This window comes from Podarcis melisellensis, assembly GCF_964234715.1.
Source record: "Podarcis melisellensis genome assembly, chromosome: 6".
NCBI lineage: Eukaryota > Metazoa > Chordata > Lepidosauria > Squamata > Lacertidae > Podarcis > Podarcis melisellensis.
Genome location: NC_138538.1, coordinates 19,319,719 through 19,339,114, shown reverse-complemented (window position 1 = coordinate 19,339,114; position 19,396 = coordinate 19,319,719). Strand labels below are relative to the sequence as shown.

The 19,396-nt window shown below is 45.8% G+C and overlaps 1 protein-coding gene across 3 annotated transcripts in view; it reads left to right on the top strand.

The window, feature by feature from the left end:
• SLC9A8 (solute carrier family 9 member A8) overlaps positions 1-19,396 on the top strand; it is a 64,702-nt gene that overhangs the window by 36,741 nt on the left and 8,565 nt on the right. For 2 of the 3 annotated variants that reach the window (XM_081916916.1, XM_081916917.1), the window contains exons 7-11: positions 2,600-2,634; positions 3,931-4,074; positions 4,853-4,991; positions 7,884-7,989; positions 12,639-12,755. In XM_081916916.1, the coding sequence (XP_081773042.1) occupies positions 2,600-2,634; positions 3,931-4,074; positions 4,853-4,991; positions 7,884-7,989; positions 12,639-12,755 (541 nt within the window). The remainder of the gene's footprint in view (positions 1-2,599; positions 2,635-3,930; positions 4,075-4,852; positions 4,992-7,883; positions 7,990-12,638; positions 12,756-19,396) is intronic. The other variant, XM_081916918.1, reaches the window with a different exon arrangement.

Here is a 19,396-nt window from a genome sequence, read left to right as displayed (position 1 = left end):
CAGGGGCAAAAAGCAAGAGAGAAATATCCAGAAGTGCTGAGGAAATTCTTTTTTTTAAAAAAATACATTTATTTTTAGATAAATTTCATAGGTGTGTGTATACAGAAATTTTACAGTAACTTGTTGGCATATTAGAGTATTCCCTTCCTTTTCCTCTCAAACCCCACCCCCCACCTGGGCATTCATAGAATTATAGGATTATAGAATTGGAAGGGACCATGAGGGTCATCTAGTCCAACCCCCTGTAATGCAGGAATCTTTTGCCCAATGTGGGACTCGAACCCACAACCCTGAGATGAAGAGTTTCATGCTCTACTGACTGATCAGAAGCACCTTCAACAAGTTATCATCTCCATTTTACACATTACAGGTACAGTGGTACCTCGGGTTACGAACAGTCTTGCTTACGAATGCTTCAGGTTATGAACTCAACAAACCTGGGAGTAGGTGTCTCAGGTTGCGAACTTTGCCCTAGGATACGAATGCAATCCACTTCCAGGGCCGCAGGAGGCCTATGTAGGGAATGCGTGCCTCAGGTTAAGAACGCTTTGGGTTAAGAATGGACTTCTGGAACAAATTAAGTTTGTAACCCGAGGTACCACTGTATTCAGCTTTTCATGCTGACCATGTTGGTATTTTACATGAGGAAGAAACAGCTGGTGATGTTAGTTATACTCAGAGTAGGCTCACTGAAATCAATGGACCTAAGCCCTTTGATTTCACTGAGCCTATGTATGACTAATGTTGTATACCACCCAGTAGTTGCTCCTCTGCCTTATGCTACTTTAAGCAGTTACTGTATTCTGCAGAGACTTTTAATAAATCCCAGTACAAAGGGAAAGAAAGCAAATTTTTCACACTGGGGAACTCCTGGTAGTTAATTACACCACAGCAGGGACTGAATCCTTACCTAGCATCATGGTTAAGTCAACCCTGCCCTAGACTACGGCATCCCAGAGGGCCATCGTACACAGAGGAGAAAGAGGGAGACTTTGCAATGTGTCCAGCAGTCTTTGCAAGGGAGCCATTACAGTGGTACCTCAGGTTAAGTACTTAACTTGTTCCGGAGGTCCGTTCTTAACCTGAAACTGTTCTTAACCTGAAGCACCACTTTAGCTAATGGGGCCTCCTGCTGCTGCTGCGTCGCTGGAGCACGATTTCTGTTCTCATCCTGAAGCAAAGTTCTTAACCCGAGGTACTATTTCTGGGTTAGTGGAGTCTATAACCTGAAGCGTATGTTGCCTGAAGTGTATGTAACCCAAGGTACCACTGTATGTCAACTTTTCATATCACTTTCATGTTGTGTTTGCCAAAAAATAATCATCATAATATCGTTTCTGCCATTGAGGCACCCAGGGCAATGTATAAAATACTGTTACAACCATAAAAATAAAAATGTGGTATTTTACACCTTGAATAAAACCAATCATTGCAATGAAATGTCTATAAATTTACAATTGTAAGCCAAAACTAACAAAATAGATTTCAGTTGGGACTGATGCAAGGTTATGCACTTATGCAGGAAGAACCAGCTGCACAAAATTCAGCACCCCTGCCTCTCCTCTCATGCTCCAGTCTAACTCATAGTTGCGGTGCCCCTGAGGCTCTGCACCCAGTGCAGCTGAACGGGTTTTGCGCTCCCCTAAATCTGCCTCTGCATGGTCTAGCGTATTCTTTTTTCTGAACACAGGATCATGGTTTGTTTCATCCCAAACAGACCACAAGGGAAGCCACTTAGCGTTCGTAGTTTGAGTGAAACAAGGACAACACAAGCCAGACCATGGCTTCTTTCCCAGTAGGAGTGTAGAAGGAGCGTAGTGCTTGTGATTTCAGTGGCATAGCTTATTTTAACCACAATTTAATGTCGCAGGAGAACCAGCCTTTTTCAAGTGGTCAAACATCTTCCTTGCTTTTGCCCTTCAGATCTGTTTCTTGTATAAGAGCTTACTTATATTATGAACATGGCAAAATATGAGCAAGTAATTTGCTTGTTCTGCTTACGACTCATGCTTCTGCAAGCAAATGTGCTCTTTACTGTTGCCTTGCAGATATATTTTAATTAATTCGGATGTTCCCCCACCCCTCATTAAAAGTGTTGTATAACCTAAGTGGATAGCTTAGTCTCCTCATTTGACCCCCTTCACCGATCACAGCATTGTCCGGGAAAAGGGACTTTGTCAATCCCACCTGCTATTGCACCCAGTGTGTTTTGACAATTTTAACTATAGACACATGTTGTGGGGTTACTGTACTGTCTAATACTATACCTGATCCTGTTTTGGTTCATTTTTTAAACAAAATTGCTGTAGCAAGCTGTGCTGCTTCCTTATACTTCTCTGAACAGTAAATTAAGATTCTGATCTGTAATGCCAAATAGTTATCTGGTCTTCAGTGTTCTCAGTCTTTTACAGAATCTGCTTTTCACACTATGGCAGTATATAAATTAATTAGGATGTATGAGCTGTGATGGTAAGTGTTCTCGTTTGTCAGAATTTTCTAGGACGCATGCCTCTTTCATGGCAGAAAAATACAGGTTTTTTAAAAGCACAAAAGTTAATTTTTTAAAAGTCTTCTGTTTTTGTTGCTTTCTCCCCTCTAGGCTGACGTTATTTATAAGCTCAACATGACCGACAGGTAAGCTTTTGGCAGAATCTGTGTCATTATCTATTATTTGTGCAAGAGATTCTCCAAAATGATACCTCTTGATGAAATTGGTTCTTATTTGAAGAGTGGTTGGCAGATCCTCGAAAGGTGGGAACCCAACTGCCTGCAACCACAGCTCATTCCATGCTGATTCACTTCTTAACTATGGCGAATGTGGAAATTTGTGCCAGGAAGGGCAGGGGTTGCCGGAGAAGGAGGACACAATTCTGTATCGAGCCCTTCCAGTCTATTAATTGTGGATAAGAAGTCACCTTAGTTTCATCTGCACCACTTTGTTCTGTATTAATTAATAACATTTCATTTGGCTTGCTATTAAGCATCACTTAATAGTGATGCTTTGTGTCTAAAGAGAAATGGCATGGGTAACCATTGCAAATACTGCTCCCTTAGGGAAACTGGGGCATTTTCCCACTATCTCTAATCTACCCTCAACCAGCCCCCACTTGCATGCCTTCATACCTACAACCAATCCAAGGAGCAGGACTGCCTATCAACTTCTTCCTTCTTAATCTCTGTGTTACGCTTGTAGATCTCAGCAAAGAGGAGGGTGGAGACAAAACTAGAATTAGTTGGCTATGCCTGCCATTGCCTCAGGCTGCACCTGCTGTTGGTCTCCTTGCCTTCTGCCCTCCCCTCCCGGGGGGTACAAGCCACTACTGCTAAATATGAGGGACGTTTGATCAAAAACATGTACTTGCGAAAGCAGAAGTGCAACTGCTGAGAAATCTGAAAAGCAGGTGTAAATGATTTCTCAGCTTATGATGATCGCTGGCGAGATAATGCCTGCTGGTTTTCACTCAGATTTGGCCAGTTAATGGGTAGCAGAACTTTCCCAGCTCTTCTTTCTTTGTTAACAGTGCCCTGTTCTTTAAAACTTAAACATTATTATTATTAGTATTAGTATTAGTAGTAGTAGTACCCCACCCATCTGACTGGGTTGCTCCAGGATGCTCACAACCTTCATTTTGAATTAGTAACATGGTGAGAATCAGTTCAAAGTGACACACAGACACACACATTTGATCTGGTAATAGTTTATTTCACTTAACAGATGGATCAAAAGGATTTTGAAAAGGATATTGCCACTTAGTTTTTGGTAGCTGTTGTCTTCCAGTGTGAAAAGTCACTCCTGTTAAAACTTGATTTATTTTTTTGAATCCATTGATGCATCCCAGGACTGCTCAGCGATGCTTATTATTACATGTACAGCAGCGTTAAATAGTTCATAAACAATGCTAACACTTTTGTTTATTCCTTTTTGTATAGCTTTGCTTTTGGCTCCCTGATCTCTGCTGTCGACCCAGTAGCTACCATTGCTATCTTTAATGCTCTCAATGTGGATCCTGTGCTTAACATGTTGGTCTTTGGGGAAAGTATTCTCAATGATGCTGTCTCAATTGTGTTAACAAAGTAGGTACATGCCATAATGTTCCTCTATGCTTGTCAGGGAGTTGTGATTTTTGACTGCAATATTTTGCAGTCCCCCTCCCCCATTTGCCTCTAGACAACATGTGAAATAGCCCTAGTCCCCAAGTGTACTTAGCTTTATGGCCTGATGCTTTGTTTATAATCCCAAGGGTCTCAGCCTTCCAGTTTTATTCACCCCCAATGTCCTGACCTGCCTTTTTCCTTTGATCCCTGCTTAGACACAGAATGCTTCCCTCACATGTTCTCACCTGCCTTGTTGATCAAAGGAAAGGGCACCTTCTTTTTTCATAGATAATATTTTCCAAGGAGGCAGGATCTATCCAGCATTGTAACACACACAAACAGAAAAGAGAGAGAGAGAGTGTGTGTGTGTGTGTCCGGGCCTTCTGCTGGTGGGTTTATTCTTAAAAAGTGCATCTCCTCTTTGCTTAGACATATTCCCATCTATTTAGTTGCAGCGGGTATCTTCCTGGCTTATTTTGTACCATTGCTTAAGAGCATCACAAAAGCGAAGCTAGACTTCCAGATTATTGTTGTTTCTTCAGTAGAATTGTGTTTCCCCCTGGGGGGGATTGCATCAGCACTTGATTTAATGCCTCTTGACATTCTACTTGTTATATCACAGTAAAAGCATTTTAAGAGCATTTTCAACAAAGAAATAGAGGTTGATGAGATTTTTTTTTATGGTGCGGAGCTTGCAAGTCATAAGATTCAAATATGTAGCCTCTTTCCTTGTCCTTTTTTTTTTAATTGTTCCCAGCACAGCAGAAGGCTTGACAAGAGAACATACGTCAGATGTGAGTGGATGGCAAACTTTTATGCAGGCCTTGGGTTACTTTCTGAAGATGTTCTTTGGTTCCGCAGCACTGGGAACTCTGACCGGCCTTATTTCTGCAGTAATATCCTTCGCTTTTAGGTAAAGTAAAGCAGATGCATAAAGCAGAAAGCCTTTCCATTTTAATAATGACCCTTGGTCATGTTTCATATGGAGATTATCTTTTTTTTAAAAAAAAACCAACAACCCAAAAACCTCAAAAGCCTTTTTGTTGGCATTCTGTTCCCTCTCTTCCATTTCGTTTTTAATTGTAGCAGTGCCAGTGGGCAGTGATTTTGGATCGCATTAAACCGTTGCATTTCTATGCAGCTCTCATTAAGGCATAAGCTACTGTATAAGCTCATCACACATACTAATAGAGGGGTATAAATATGCTGATTGTTTTCTGTGCTAGTCCTAATGCATTAATTCCATTTTCAGTAATGGGTCATTTTTGTTAGCATATGCTCCAGTTTTCATATGTATAAAAATCCCATAAACAGATTAGGGATTCTTCCCCACTTTTGCCCAATTTGGGGAAATTCTTCTGCCCAATTTGGGGAAATTCCTCCCAGCGGCGTAGCGTGGGTTATCAGCACCCGGGGCAAGGCAAGTAATTTGCACCCCCTAACCCGGGGCAAGGCAAGTAATTTGCGCCCCCTAACCCGGGGCAAGGCAAGTACAGTAATTTACTCTCCCAAGCAGCAGCAGCGAGGCTTCTCTTTCCCCCGCGCTCTCCCGGAGCTGCCTCTTTTCTTTCCTTTTTTCCCTTTCTCCAAGGCTTTTCGCTTTCTCTCCTTAATTGATTCCCCCTCCACACCTCGGCGTTTCCTGGCTGCTCCCCCCCCCTTCCCCTCTCTCTCCTCCTCGCTCTGCTTGCCTTGCCCTGCCCTGCCTGAGGGCGCCCTGAGGAGACTCCGCTCTCCTTTTTGACCAGGCGAGGTGGAAAAAAGGGGGGAAAGTCTCTTCCCGCCCCACGCCAGACTCCCTGCTCAGCTCGGCTCACTACCCAGGTGGCCAGTGGAGAGAGAGCCGCAATTACCATAAAGCTCCTCTCCCTCCGCTTCGCCAAGCTGTCAAAGCCCAGCAGCAGCGGCAACAGCAGCAGCAGGCGCAGCCAGACCCCCGCCAGCCAGCCAGCCCGCCCGCCTGCCCGGCTTCCTCTCCTTTTTTTGCCCGCGGCAGAAGGCTTCACTCTCCCCCTTCCGCGACCTCCTCGCCAAGCCGAGCGAGCGCGGGCTCCCTAACCCGTGGATTTTAGTAGGGGCAGAGAGCTGCTAGTGCGAGTGCGCCCCCCGCCCATGTTGCGCCCGGTGCGGCCAGCACCCCTGGCACCCCCCACGCTACGCCACTGATTCCTCCCCTCCCACTATAGCTTCATACGATTCAATGCTTAGTAAATTGTCCTTCAACTCTTGGGGGGGGGGTTAGGGGGAGGGGGGAGGAGAAGAGAAAGGGAAAGATTAATTGTGCATCATAGCCCCAAATGTATATATGGCTTGTTGGGCCATCATTCTCATTCATTAAGGATTTATGTAAAACTGAATTGGCTTTCCATACTAGCTTGAACTCCAGATTCCCTCCACTAGAGCCGCATCTAGCGTTGCAGAGATTGTGTCTCCTTTGTGCTGACATAGTCTTGCGATTTTAATGGTGCTTGACTTCATCTCCAACTGACTTCATCTTGCAAAGTCAGGGAAGTGCAGGTGGTATGTAATTCAACACCAGTTAAGCAGCTTCAAAAGATTTCTGGAGGGGAAAAAATGGAAAACAAGCTGGCGATTTCAAAATAGTGCAGTGCATGTATATTTCAAAGGCAGAGTATATTTTTAATGTAAATAAAGAAATAGGTTTTATATATATATACATATATCAAACTTTAGCCAAAGGGTCTTTTTCATGTCATTCCTAATGCAAACACTGAATGGGGTTGTTTTGTAAAATTAAACCTTTGTGGTTGAGCTGGGTTGGTGGGAAGATGACCTTTTCATCTTTGGATCATTGACAACTGATAACAGAAGAACAAAAATGAGGAGGCAAGTAGTTCAGTTTCCCTTTTATTAAATTTTTCCATTTCAAAAAGTAGTACCTTAGCTCTGGAGCATAATAATGTGTTAAGGCAAAAGGCATACAGCTGAGTGATTTGGATGAAAAATGCATGTTTCTGCCTTTCTAATAATTTTATTTATTTAGGTAAGGCATTTATTATACTGTCCTTCCCCAAACTGATTCCAGTGTAGTTTGCAAGGTGAAAAACACAGGGGGATATCCTACTAAGTCATATTCGCAGTAGATCCACTGAAATTAATGGACAAATCCTTGCTTTCACCTTGTGGCGAATGAGGAGAGAGCTTAGCCAGCCACTTGTCCCAGTTCGGACAACATGCTAGGGCAAACCTTGGCTTAGTGCCACGTGGCATCAAAAAGGACCAGTGAGCTCCACTCCAGGAGCCTGGACAGTTGTGCAATGTTGATAAACCGTGATTTGGCCTAGTGTGTTGTGCAAACCAGGCATTTGTATGCAGAGTGGACCTGCCCTGCTTCTTGGAGCCTTTAAAATTTGATTCTTCCAACAGAGCATCACCACATGGCAGGAAAACAGCACCTGTTGTTCTACCTGAAACTATATCAGGCATAGCCTATGTGGTGCCCTCCAGATGATGTTGGATTACAACTCCCACCATCCATGATCATTGGTCATGTTTGCTGGGGCTGATGGGACTTGGATATCTGGAGTGTACAACATTTCCTGCCCCTGCACTATACAGCATGGAGAGAAGAATACAAGAACTCTGCTTTGCACAGAGTATTTCTCATGGGTCCTATATATTGGTTCACTATGGGACCTCCACCCCCAGCCCTCTTGTTCTCCTCTGGTCAAAAAAGAACTGTTTTTCTATTTGTCCCATTTTCCTGCTCCCGTATCTTTCTTAAGATTTTCCTGCTCCCATATTTTGCTTAACTCTTTGATATTAACGTGCTGAAGCATATTGATTTACGGAAAACTCCTTCCCTGGAGTTTGGAATGATGATCATCTTTGCTTATCTTCCCTACGGACTTGCAGAAGGTATTTCTCTCTCAGGTAAGTTGCAAAACGAATAAGCCCAAGGCCTCTTGAGATTGTCAAAAAGATATACAGTCTGTTGGGATGGTCAGAACTTTCTGCTTCTTTGACATATTTCTTGTCCACAGTTTTCTGCAAAGGCTGTAGAGCTCATGCACCAAATTTGTGCTACAGAGTCTTCAGTAGACTCTGCGTCCGCTATGTTGCATCCAAATAAAAAGCTCTTCTGCTACTTCTGGAGGTTGCTTGAGCTCTAGTACATTTTGTAGAGAAACTCCACAATGTGGGAAATGGACTGTTTCAGATCAGTGCATGCTTTTGTTCTACCCCAGTAGCTCAGGGTAGAAGGTATTACCTAACCAAGACTAATGCTTGGTTTATTTGTGTCCTGGAACCCAACCTCCAGTCTGAGACTGAAAGAGAGGGGATGGATAGTGGGTTTAAATCCCCAACACATATAAACCTGGTGTTGCTCTGAGTTACTTTTACCCAGGGGAAGGAACAAGGTGGGGTGTGTACTCAGGCTGTAAATTCTAGGTACACTCATCGTGTACACTCGGGCTGTACATTCTAGGTAGAAGAAAGAACAGCTGTACAAGAGCCATGCGTCGTATGAAGTTGATACTCAGTACAGTCATACCTTGGGTTGAATATGCTTCATGTTGAGCGTGTTTGAGTTGTGCTCCGTGGCAACCCAGAAGTAACAGAGCGTGTTATTTCCGGGTTTCACCACATGCGCAGACGCTCAAAGTGATGTCATGCGCATGTGCAGAAGCGGTGAAAAGCGACACGCGCGTGCGCAGACTTGCCATCGCTAGTTAAGTTTGCTTCTGGATGCGAACGGGGCTCCGGAACGGATCCCGTTTGCATCCCGAGGTACCACTGTACAGTGGTACCTCAGGTTACATATGCTTCAGGTTACATACACTTCAGGTTACAGACTCCAGTGCTTCAGGTTAAGAACTTTGCTTCAGGATGAGAACAGAAATCGTGCTCCAGCGGCGCAGCGGCAGCAGGAGGTCCCATTAGCTAAAGTGGTGCTTCAGGTTAAGAACAGTTTCAGGTTAAGAACGGACCTCCGGAATGAATTAAGTACTTAACCCGAGGTACCACTGTATAAATAAAGTTATTGGTTGAACTTAGTCATACCTATAGGAAGAGAAGAAGAGGAAGTTCCCTCCTTATTGATGGATCTAAGCCTGCTTTGTAGTCGGTTCCAACACTTTTTGCTCATAATGTAACCCATGTGGTTACATTAGTCCCAAGGCTAATGCTACATTAGCACCAACAAGGGTGCTTCAGGAAACCCTTTCCAGAGTCTGATATAATGGAACTTGGAACCCAATCTCCTGTTTTTAACACCATTCCTACTCTCCTCCCCACCCCTACCCCCGCCACCAAATAAGGGATCTTGAATTAAGACTTGGAAGGAAATGCATGTTTAATCATCATGAAACGTAATGTAAGGAGCCTAAGTGCTCCTCTAAAGCATCTGGGGGGTTGTGACTTGACATAAGTCCATTTGCATTTATTATATTCACAGGTGGGTGGGTATGAAAGATTACAGTCAAATAGTGGTGGTTTCTGCATATAGAATTTGAAACATTCTCCCTCATTCTTTCTGCAAATACTTAAGAAAACTCCCATTTGATTTGCCACAATTTTATAGTTCTTATTATTACATTTCTTTCCATCTTTCCTCCAAGAAGCTCAAAGATGGCCCATACAGTTCTTTCTCTGTTTTATCCTTTCAACAGCCCTGTGAGGTAGGCTAGGCTGAGAGACAATGACTGGCCCAGGCTCACCCAGTGAGCTTCATGTCTGAGTGGGGATTCAAACCCTGGTTGCCCACATCCTAGTCTAACGCTCTAACCTCTGCACCATGGTGGCTCTCTGATGTGTCTGTTCCATCTAAGCCTGCCTACCATTCATCTCAAGCATCAGAGCTTGAAATCCATCTTGCTTTACATGTAAGAGGTGCCCTATTCCTTCCCTTTTTGGTTGTTCCTTTATGATTCCATAGGAGGCACAGCTTACACAGTGAATCTAATTCATCTAAGGCAGACATGAAGCAGCTCTTTTGATGACCACTTCCATTCCACTTATGATGGCAACACTTGTGTATTGGCACATACAATTTAGAGTGGATTTTCAAGCTCTTCCCCATCCTGTTGTTGTTTAGTCATTTAGTCGTGTCTGACTCTTCGTGACCCCATGGACCAGAGCACGCCAGGCACTCCTGTCTTCCACTGCCTCCTGCAGTTTGGTCAGACTCATGCCAGTAGCTTCAAGAACACCATCCAACCATCTCGTCCTCTGTCATCCCCTTCTCCTTGTGCCCTCCATCTTTCCCAACATCAGGGTCTTTTCTAGGGAGTCTTCTCTTCTCATGAGGTGGCCAAAGTATTGGAGCCTCAGCTTCAGGATCTGTCCTTCCAGGGAGCACTCAGGGCTGATTTCCTTCCAAATGGATAGGTTTGATCTTCTTGCAGTCCATGGGACTCTCAAGAGTCTCCTCCAGCACCATAGTTCAAAAGCATCAATTCTTTGGCGATCAGCCTTCTTTAAAAACCTCCCCATCCTAAGGCGACCCCAATGATCCCATGCTTACCCTTCTGTAGCAGTGCATCCCAGATGAAATCTGGGAAACCGTGGAACTATTAATAATTAGAAATTTGGAGCCCATTCAGTGATTTAATAAACACTTAATGAAGTGTTAGGAATTACATTGGGTAAATTGAGTTATTACGTAACTGAGCATTTTTAAAAAATCAGCCAAGGGATTACGGAAACACTGAGGTTTACTGAGCCTGTCAGCTAGTATCAGATCACTATCTGTGTTCTAATGCTGCAGGGGCTTGGTCCCTTTTTGTGCCTGTAGCCCAGTCCTGATTGCATAGGAAGTTTTTCATTTCCTTTGTGCAAGCACTTGCACATCTGAGTGAAATTCCTCAGAGCTTGGCAAATGCTGTCTAGGTGGAGTTTGGTGACGTGTCATGTGTGATCTCACTTTCGTGGATGGTACATGCGGTGATTTCCCTACTGGAAAATATCTCAGCCTGCCTCCTCCAGCTCTGTGAATACATAGAAAGTACACAGGGACTTTGAATCAATGGGCTTAGCTTTAAAACCTTAGTTCACGATCTTCGGTGTACTTTCAGATGGCCTCTGAGACCACAGTTACAATTTTTTTGGGGGGGGGATGCCAAAGAATCATGGCTCTAGCTACGTTCAACCCACTTTTCTGTCTGCTTGAAAAAAATAAATTTAAAAAATCAGTTCCGTAGAAGCTTGAATGAGCTCACCTGCTGAATAGTTGGCAAGATGCCTTTAGTTTGATAAATCACAAGTTATGCAGTTATGCAGTAAATCTTATATAAATTTTGTTTTAAAAATTGAAATATTAAAAAAATAGTCTCTCAAAACTAAGTTACTAAGAAGCATCAACTGAAAAAAAATTGGGCTTCTGTAATTATAGTAGACTCCAACCTTGACTCAAAGTCCCAAACTACATACGGTACATATATACGTACATAGAATCAGAGCTGGAAGGAACCCTATGGATCATCTAGTACAACCCCCTGCAATGCCAGAAAATGCACCCATACGGGGATCAAACCTGTGACCTTGGCATTATCAGCCCCATGCTCTAACCAATTTTGCTGACCGGCAAGGCTATAATGCTCAAAGTAACTTGCTCTGAGCCACATTCTTTTCCATTCCAGCTCAACCAACTTGTAGCCAAACCTCACCAGTCCTTTAAACTGCTTTTGCTAAAGAAAGTACCAAGTTAATAGTGCTTTCTGGGTTTCAGTGGGCTTTCACCCAGGAAACCTTGTGCCACAATAAATGTGCTCATCTTGAAGGGACCACTTCAGATTCTGCCCCTCCCACCCCCTGAGCTGACTTACTAACTGCATTGAAGGGTGAGAATATTGTTGACAATGAAAGCGGTATATTCACAGACTGTATGTAGTCCAGCGTTATCTGCTATCCCAGAACGTATTTTATTTCCTTCTTGGTTTCTTGCAAGCTTTCCCCCCTGAAATCTGGGCAGCGCATGCTGTGGAAGGACAGATGGTGCTGTTTCCTGGCCTGTAGATGTTTTGATTTATAGCTCTTCTATCCCTAAGGCAGAAAACATGTGGATTCAGCCTCTCATATGGTGATGCAGCTCGGCAGCCCGATCCAAAGTGCTTTAGGAGCTCCAGCACAAACCTGAGGCTCCGTCATAAGCAGGGACTGCCTCCCATTAATCTCAAAGATGCCTAAACATCAGCATCCATCCTCCGAGCTGTCTCCAGTTTTGAAAAGAATAAGGAAGCCCTTGCATATATAGGAGCTTCTGTGCTTTTAGAGCTCATAAAATTGTCCTTTAAGCCTGACAGTGACAAGTTTGGCTATGTTTGCCCAGGTTGAACCAGATGATTGAGGCGCCTTTGGCAGCTGGCCAAACTAATTGTACAATGTCGATGCAACAACTTGCACCCAAAGGTGGAGTAGGGCTCACTTCCTGATTTATTTTCCCCGTTCCGTTTTCTGCATCACAGAGCAGTGTTGATGTTTTGCTAATTGGTCTGGGATGAGCAAGAGCTGGGGGAGATTTGTAAGGTTATGCATTGATACGTGAAATAATATTTATCTGATTTGTGCTGTTGTTTCTCCAGGTATCATGGCTATCTTGTTCTCTGGCATCGTGATGTCTCACTACACTCACCATAACCTCTCGCCGGTTACACAGATCCTAATGCAGCAGACACTGAGGACCGTTGCTTTCATGTGTGGTATATGCTGTCTTCTTCTTGGTCTCCTTAATCTGAACTTAAGCTATTCAAACAATTCCTGATTATCCAGACACTCATGTAGCTCTCATGTAGCTATAGACTGGCTTGCCATTATTATTACAGTCGTGCATTGGAAGTCAAGTGGAATCCATTCTGGAAGTCCGTTTGACTTCCAAAACGTTCGGAAACCAAAGCGTGGCTTCTCATTGGCTGCAGGAAGCTCCTGCAGCCATTCGGAAGCCACGGAAGCCCCTTCAGATGTTCGGCTTCCAAGGAACGTTCACAAACCAGAGCACTCACTTTCGGGTTTGCGGCGTTCGGAAGCCAAAACGTCTGAGTACCAAAGCGTTTGGGATCCAAGGTATGACTGTATTATTATTATTATTATTATTATTATTATTTATTAATCATTTATATGCTGCCCATCTGACTGAGTTACCCCAGCCACTGGGCAGCTTCCAACAAACTGAAACTCAATAGAGCATCAGACATTAAAAACCCCTGACCAGGGAATTGTTTTTCACATTTTTATCCTGCCATGGAGCTCAGGGCAGTGTGGTTAGGAGTTATTTTGCACAGCATGATGTGTGAGAGGCAGTGTGGCCTAGTGGTTGGAGTGCTGGACTAGGACTCAAGAGGCCAGGGTTCAAATCCACACTCAGCCATGAAGCTCAAGGGGTGGCCTTGAAGAAGTCACTCACTGTCTCTCATCCTAACCTACCTCGCAGGATTGTTGTTAGGATCAAATGGCAAGGAAGAAAACCCTGCGCCCTACCTTGAGCAAGTAGCAGTGGTTTCAAGTTATCATAAGAGTCTCACTGGATCTAAGGGATGTGAACCTGCGACCCTCCAGATGTTGTTGGACTCCAACTCCCATCAGCCCCCACCAGCATGACTAGGAATGATGGGAGTCGGAGTCCAGCAACATCTGAAGAGTCACAGATTCTCCATCCCTGATCTAGTTCAATGTCTTGGACATCACTGGGTATCCAGATGTTTCTGGGAAAGCCAGCATGGAGGTGATGTCACGCCTCTGCTGTTGTCCCTCAGCACCTGCTAATCGCCTCCCCTGCCTGTGAACCTGGACACTTAAGATACCTTGGGTAGCAGCTGCTGCCAGAACGATCACATCTGAATTCATCTACCCACCGTTTAAAGCCATTCAGAGACATGAATTATAGGCAGAGAGAGAAGGAGAGAGAGAAATGTTCCTGTAGCCAGGGGAGTATCTCTTCCACACATTTCCGACTTACTAATACGGAGTTTGCCAAGCAGTCTAAAGTCACCTTTACTGCCAAACAAGATAAAATGTGCAGTAAATCTTTTTCTCTCCCTCATCCTCCAGGCTCTGGCTAAGACTTGCCACAAGATTGATAACAAAATAGATCTCTTTGACTCTTTTCCCCCTCTAGGGTATTTTTAGATTTAGGAGATGCAACATGCCTACATTGCTGTTAAAAGCTTTTGGATATAAAGAAACTTTTTTTTGGCGGGGGGGGGGGGGACCTGTAACAAATGAATACCAAAGAATATAAAGTGACTAAAAAAGTATTCTCTGCATAGCCCATCCTTTCTGATATTGCCTTATTTTAGCCATTTTTGTTTGTCATTTTAAGTGGGGATTGCATTATTGTTATTATCACCATCACATTTATGTCATACTTTTCATCCAAGGAGCTCTGGGTGGTGCATATTGTTCTCCTCCTGCTCCTTATTTTATCCTCACAATAACCCTGCAAGGTACATGCAGTTGTCTACTCCTGGTCAACTAGTTACGTGAGCCCAAATGTAAGGCTCTTTGTGTCAGTACATCCAAAGTATAATCCATTTGCTCTCATCTGTTTCTCTGCTGTCCCTGCTCTCTCTCACAGTTTTCATACAGGTAGCATATGCATGCAAGGTCTTTAATTATTGTCTAAAATTAAGTGGGGTGGGTTGCTGTTGCTTTTGTTTGCCTGTTCAATGTATTCTCCTCCAACTTAGAACATAAAAGGAGATACAGCCCAATTTTAGAGCTTTCTGCAAAGGAAGCTGTCAGGGAACTGCCATCGGAAAGAGAGATGGCGCAGAGGCTCCAGCAGACTCGGAGAGATTCTGCAGCGGAGGAGGGAACCAGCAGGGGGAGAGCAGAAGCTCCAGCAGAAGGGGAGTCAGAGGAGGGAGGGCTCTGGGATACTTCTAGTGAGAATAGTGCAGAGGTAACAAGACCCCCGTTGGCAACTCCCACCCTTCGCCGGAAGCTGTCACGCAGAGAGTCACGAAGGCGCATGTCCGTGAAACAACTTTTATGTTGGCGTAAATTTCGTAGACGCCCACTGTCAGATTCTACCAGCGACTAACGGAGTCACGCCTTGGGAGGCTCCGTTAGTGCCTCGGTTTGGTTGACCAGCCAAACACCAGAGGGATCAAGCTTTTACGCACAAGCAGCTCATTATCCCATCACAGCAATCTGACAGTCTTTGAAAGCAGTTTGTGCAAGCAGAGGGCATCATGAGCGAACCAGCCGGAACCGCAGGAGCTGGAGCTGGAGCAGGTCCAAGCCTGGAGGAAAGGTACAGGGCGATGGAGGTCCAGCTCGCGCTGCAAACGGCGAGGCTTGAGGAGAGGAGGGCTCAAGATGCGGATAAGGGGAAAACCACCCCACTTGCCAGAAAGGTGTCTGGATTGGTGCAGAGATTTGGGGGGGATCCCAGGAACTATCAAGCCTTTAGAACGGAGATGCAATATGCTCTCAATCTACTGTTTGATGACTTCACCGATGAGAACTCTAGAGTGGCGTACGTAATTAGCCATCTAGAGGGAGGGGCAAGGGACTGGGTTCGACCCCTGATGGCAGCCAATAATGATATCTTAAAGGACACGAGGAAGTTTTTTCGCGCCATGGACTTGATGTTTTCCAGCGAGATTGAGCAGGGGGTGGTGCGGAGGCAGTTGATGGGGTGCAAACAGGGGAGCCGATCTGTACGTGAGTACTGGACTGAGTTCACTATGCTTATTCATAGACTGGGGTGGGATCTAGCAAGTGAACCTATTCAAATGTTATTTGAAGAAGGGCTCTCTCCGACCGTGAAAGATGAACTTTCCCGGGCGCCCAGGGCGGAGTCTATGGATCAGCTGACTAAATCTGCACTGTCCATAGGAGCGCGCCAAGAAGCAAGAGCTTTGGAAAAGCGGGAAGGAAAGGGGGAACGTTGGAAGGACTTCCGCATTCCAGAGATTCCGGAGCAGTCTTTCCCGCCCGCAGAGCCGATGGAACTGGGAACAGCGCGCGCGCGCGCAGTTTCAAACACCAGTGAAGGGCGGAAGAAGGAGGGAAAGAGTGCCAAGAGATGTTATCTCTGCCAACAGCCAGGGCACTTTGCCAGAGTTTGTCCGCAAAGGAAGGAATGGCAGGGCATGGCGGGAACTGTTGGGGGAAAGGAGGAAGGAGAAATAGAGGAGCAAGTAAAAGCCAACGCCTGGTTGCCAACATCAGGGCACAGCAGCCAGGCCAGGGAGTAGTGAATGTGCCCACGCCGGAACCTCCAAGACCAGCGCTTGTGATAGAGGTGTTGCTGGAACTGTCAAACGGACACCCACTAAAGATAAAAGCGCTATTGGATTCAGGCAGCTCCTGTAATTTCATGAGTAAGGAGTTTGCTGCTGAACACCAGATACAAACTCTCCCATTAAGTAAGCCCTTGCAAGTAACCACGATTGATGGGAGGGAACTGTTGGGGGGAGAAGTGAGCCAACAGACTGTACCAATGATTATGAGGGTGGCAAGACACACAGAACTGATAGCGTTTAATGTAGCCACCTTGGGAGGAGCTCCCATCATTCTGGGAATGAGCTGGCTGGCACTACACGATCCGCTAGTAGGCTGGCATCAGAGGGTGGTTTCCTTTGGTTCAGCACATTGCCTAGAACACTGCAAGGAGGGAGAGGGTCAGGCAGGGGCCAGAGCCACTCTAGCAGGGATGGAAGTGACTGACAAGGGGAAGGTGCCACCACAATACGCTGATTTGATTGACGTCTTCAGTGAAAAGGAAGCAGATAAACTGCCCCCGCACAGACCCTTTGACTGTCAAATCACCTTACTCCCAGGAGCACAATTGCCAGTGGGCAAGCTGTATGCCATGTCAGACCGTGAGATGCAGGAGTTAAGGGAGTTCATTGACAAGAACCTCAAGCGAGGTTTCATCAGAGAGTCACGAGCGGTGGGGGGCAGCCCAGTGTTCTTTGTGGACAAAAAAAACCACGGGCAAACCCAGGCTTGTGTGTGATTTCAGGGCCCTAAATGCTGTGTCAGAACCAGTGACTTTCCCTATGCCCAGAATTGATGACATTCTGACACGGGTGAGAAAAGGGAAGATTTTTACCAAGCTGGACCTTAGGGGGGCATATAACTTGATACGTGTGAGGAAGGGGGATGAGTGGAAAACCACTATGTTCACCCCCTTGGGGGCGTTTGAGTACCTAGTTATGCCTTTTGGATTACAAGGGGGCTCCGCCTGCTTTCAATCATTCATGAATCACGTCCTGGGGCCATTGCTTTACAAGAACTGCGTGGCGTTCTTAGATGACGTCCTGGTGTACTCAGAGATGAGGAGCAGCATGTGCGAGATGTTAGAGAAGTACTGAGCAAACTGCGAGAAAATCGGCTGTGGGTGAAACTGGAGAAATGCCAGTTTCATAGCAGGGAGGTGGAATTCCTGGGGTACCGGTTGTCTGACAAGGGGTTGGCTATGGATCCCAGCAAGGTTCAAGCGGTACTGGAATGGAAAACACCAAAGACCAAGAAGGACGTGCAAAGGTTCCTGGGCTTCGGAAACTTCTATAGGAAGTTCATCAAGAACTTTGCCCATTTAACAGCGCCCATCACAGATTGTCTTAGCAGCAAGAAAAAATTTGCTTGGACGGAAGAAGCGCAAGGGGCATTCGAACGATTAAAGGCAGCGTTTGCGTCGGAGGAGCAACTTTTGCACGTGGATCTACGGCAACCAATGCGAGTGGAGACTGACGCGTCAGACCGAGCGGTAGGGGCCGTGCTTCTCCAGCCGGGGAAAGATGCGTCTGAATGGAGACCGTGTGCATTCTTCTCGCGGAAGTTGAACAAATCCGAGAGGAACTACACAGTATACGACCGAGAACTGCTCGCCATTCATGAAGCATTCCGGAGATGGCGGCACTTGCTGATTGGGGCGCAGCACAAGGTTCAAGTCCGGACTGACCACAAAAATCTGGAGTACTGGAGAACAGCCCGAGTGCTGAACCAGAGACAAGTGAGATGGGCCCAGGAGTTCTCCAAATTCAATTTTGAGATTCGTTACGTGCCAGGGTCCGAGAACGTAAGGGCGGACGCTCTTTCCAGAAAGCCTGAGTACTTAGAGGGGGAGGGCGCGCCGGAAGCAAGGCACGTAATCCCTGAAGACCGCTGGGTGTGTGGGGCGGCTTTGGTGGGGCAGAAAGAACTGTTAGAGGGTACGGAGAACGACGAATACGCCCAAGAGAAACTCAGAGAACTCAGGAGGACAGAGGAGAACACAGGGGGGTTTGAAGAAAAGAGTGGGGCGTTGTATTACAAAGGGGCACTGTACATACCCGATGGGGAACTGAGGGGCAGAGTACTCAAGCAGTTGCATGATAGCCCCACAGCGGGGCATTTTGGACAGCACAAAACCATGTGGTTGGTTACCAGGGAGTTTTGGTGGCCCAAGGTGAGGGAGGATGTACGGGAATATGTCAGGGGTTGCGACAGGTGCCAGCGAGCGAAAGGGGAGAGGGTGGCGCCAGCGGGGCTCTTACAACCCTTACCCACACCAGAAAGGCCATGGGAGGCAGTCTCCATAGATTTTATGACGGACCTGCCAAAATCCAAGGGCAAAACGGCGGTCATGGTAGTGGTAGATCTATTAACTAAGATGTGTCATTTTATAGCCTGTTCACATGCAGTCACAGCGGAGGAAACCGCCAAGTTGTTCGTAGAGCATATTTTCCGGTTGCATGGCGCCCCCTTGAGGGTGGTCAGCGACAGAGGGAAACAGTTTACTTCCAGGTTCTGGAGGAAACTTATGAGCTTACTGCACGTGGAAATCAATTTCTCCACTGCCCGGCACCCGGAAACAAATGGGCAAGCGGAAAGGGCAAACGGGATTTTACAACAATACCTGAGGTGTTATGTAAAGGACCGAGAAAATGATTGGGTAGATAAGTTACCTCTGGCAGAATTTGCCTACAACAACGCTGAGAACGTGTCCACAGGGCTGAGTCCCTTTCTGGCAAATTATGGGTGTCATCCCAGGGCATTTCCAGGAGAAGGAGGGGAGAGGTGGAGTGTGCCGGCGGCGGAACATTTTGTTGAAGAGATGGAAGCCATCCACCGTCAGCTATAACTTAACTTAGAGAGAGCCAAGGAAGAATATAAAAAGCAAGCAGACAAAAATAGGAGGGAAGGTGAAACTATAAGGGTGGGAGACCGGGTGTGGCTATCCACCCAGGGACTACCTTTCAAGGGGGGTTGTAAGAAACTGAAACCCAAAAGATTGGGACCCTTTGAGGTCATACAGCAGGTGAACCCAGTAGCATTCAAACTCAGACTGCCCAGTCACATGAAATTGCACCCAGTATTTCACAGGTCATTACTGTCGCCGTACCGAGAG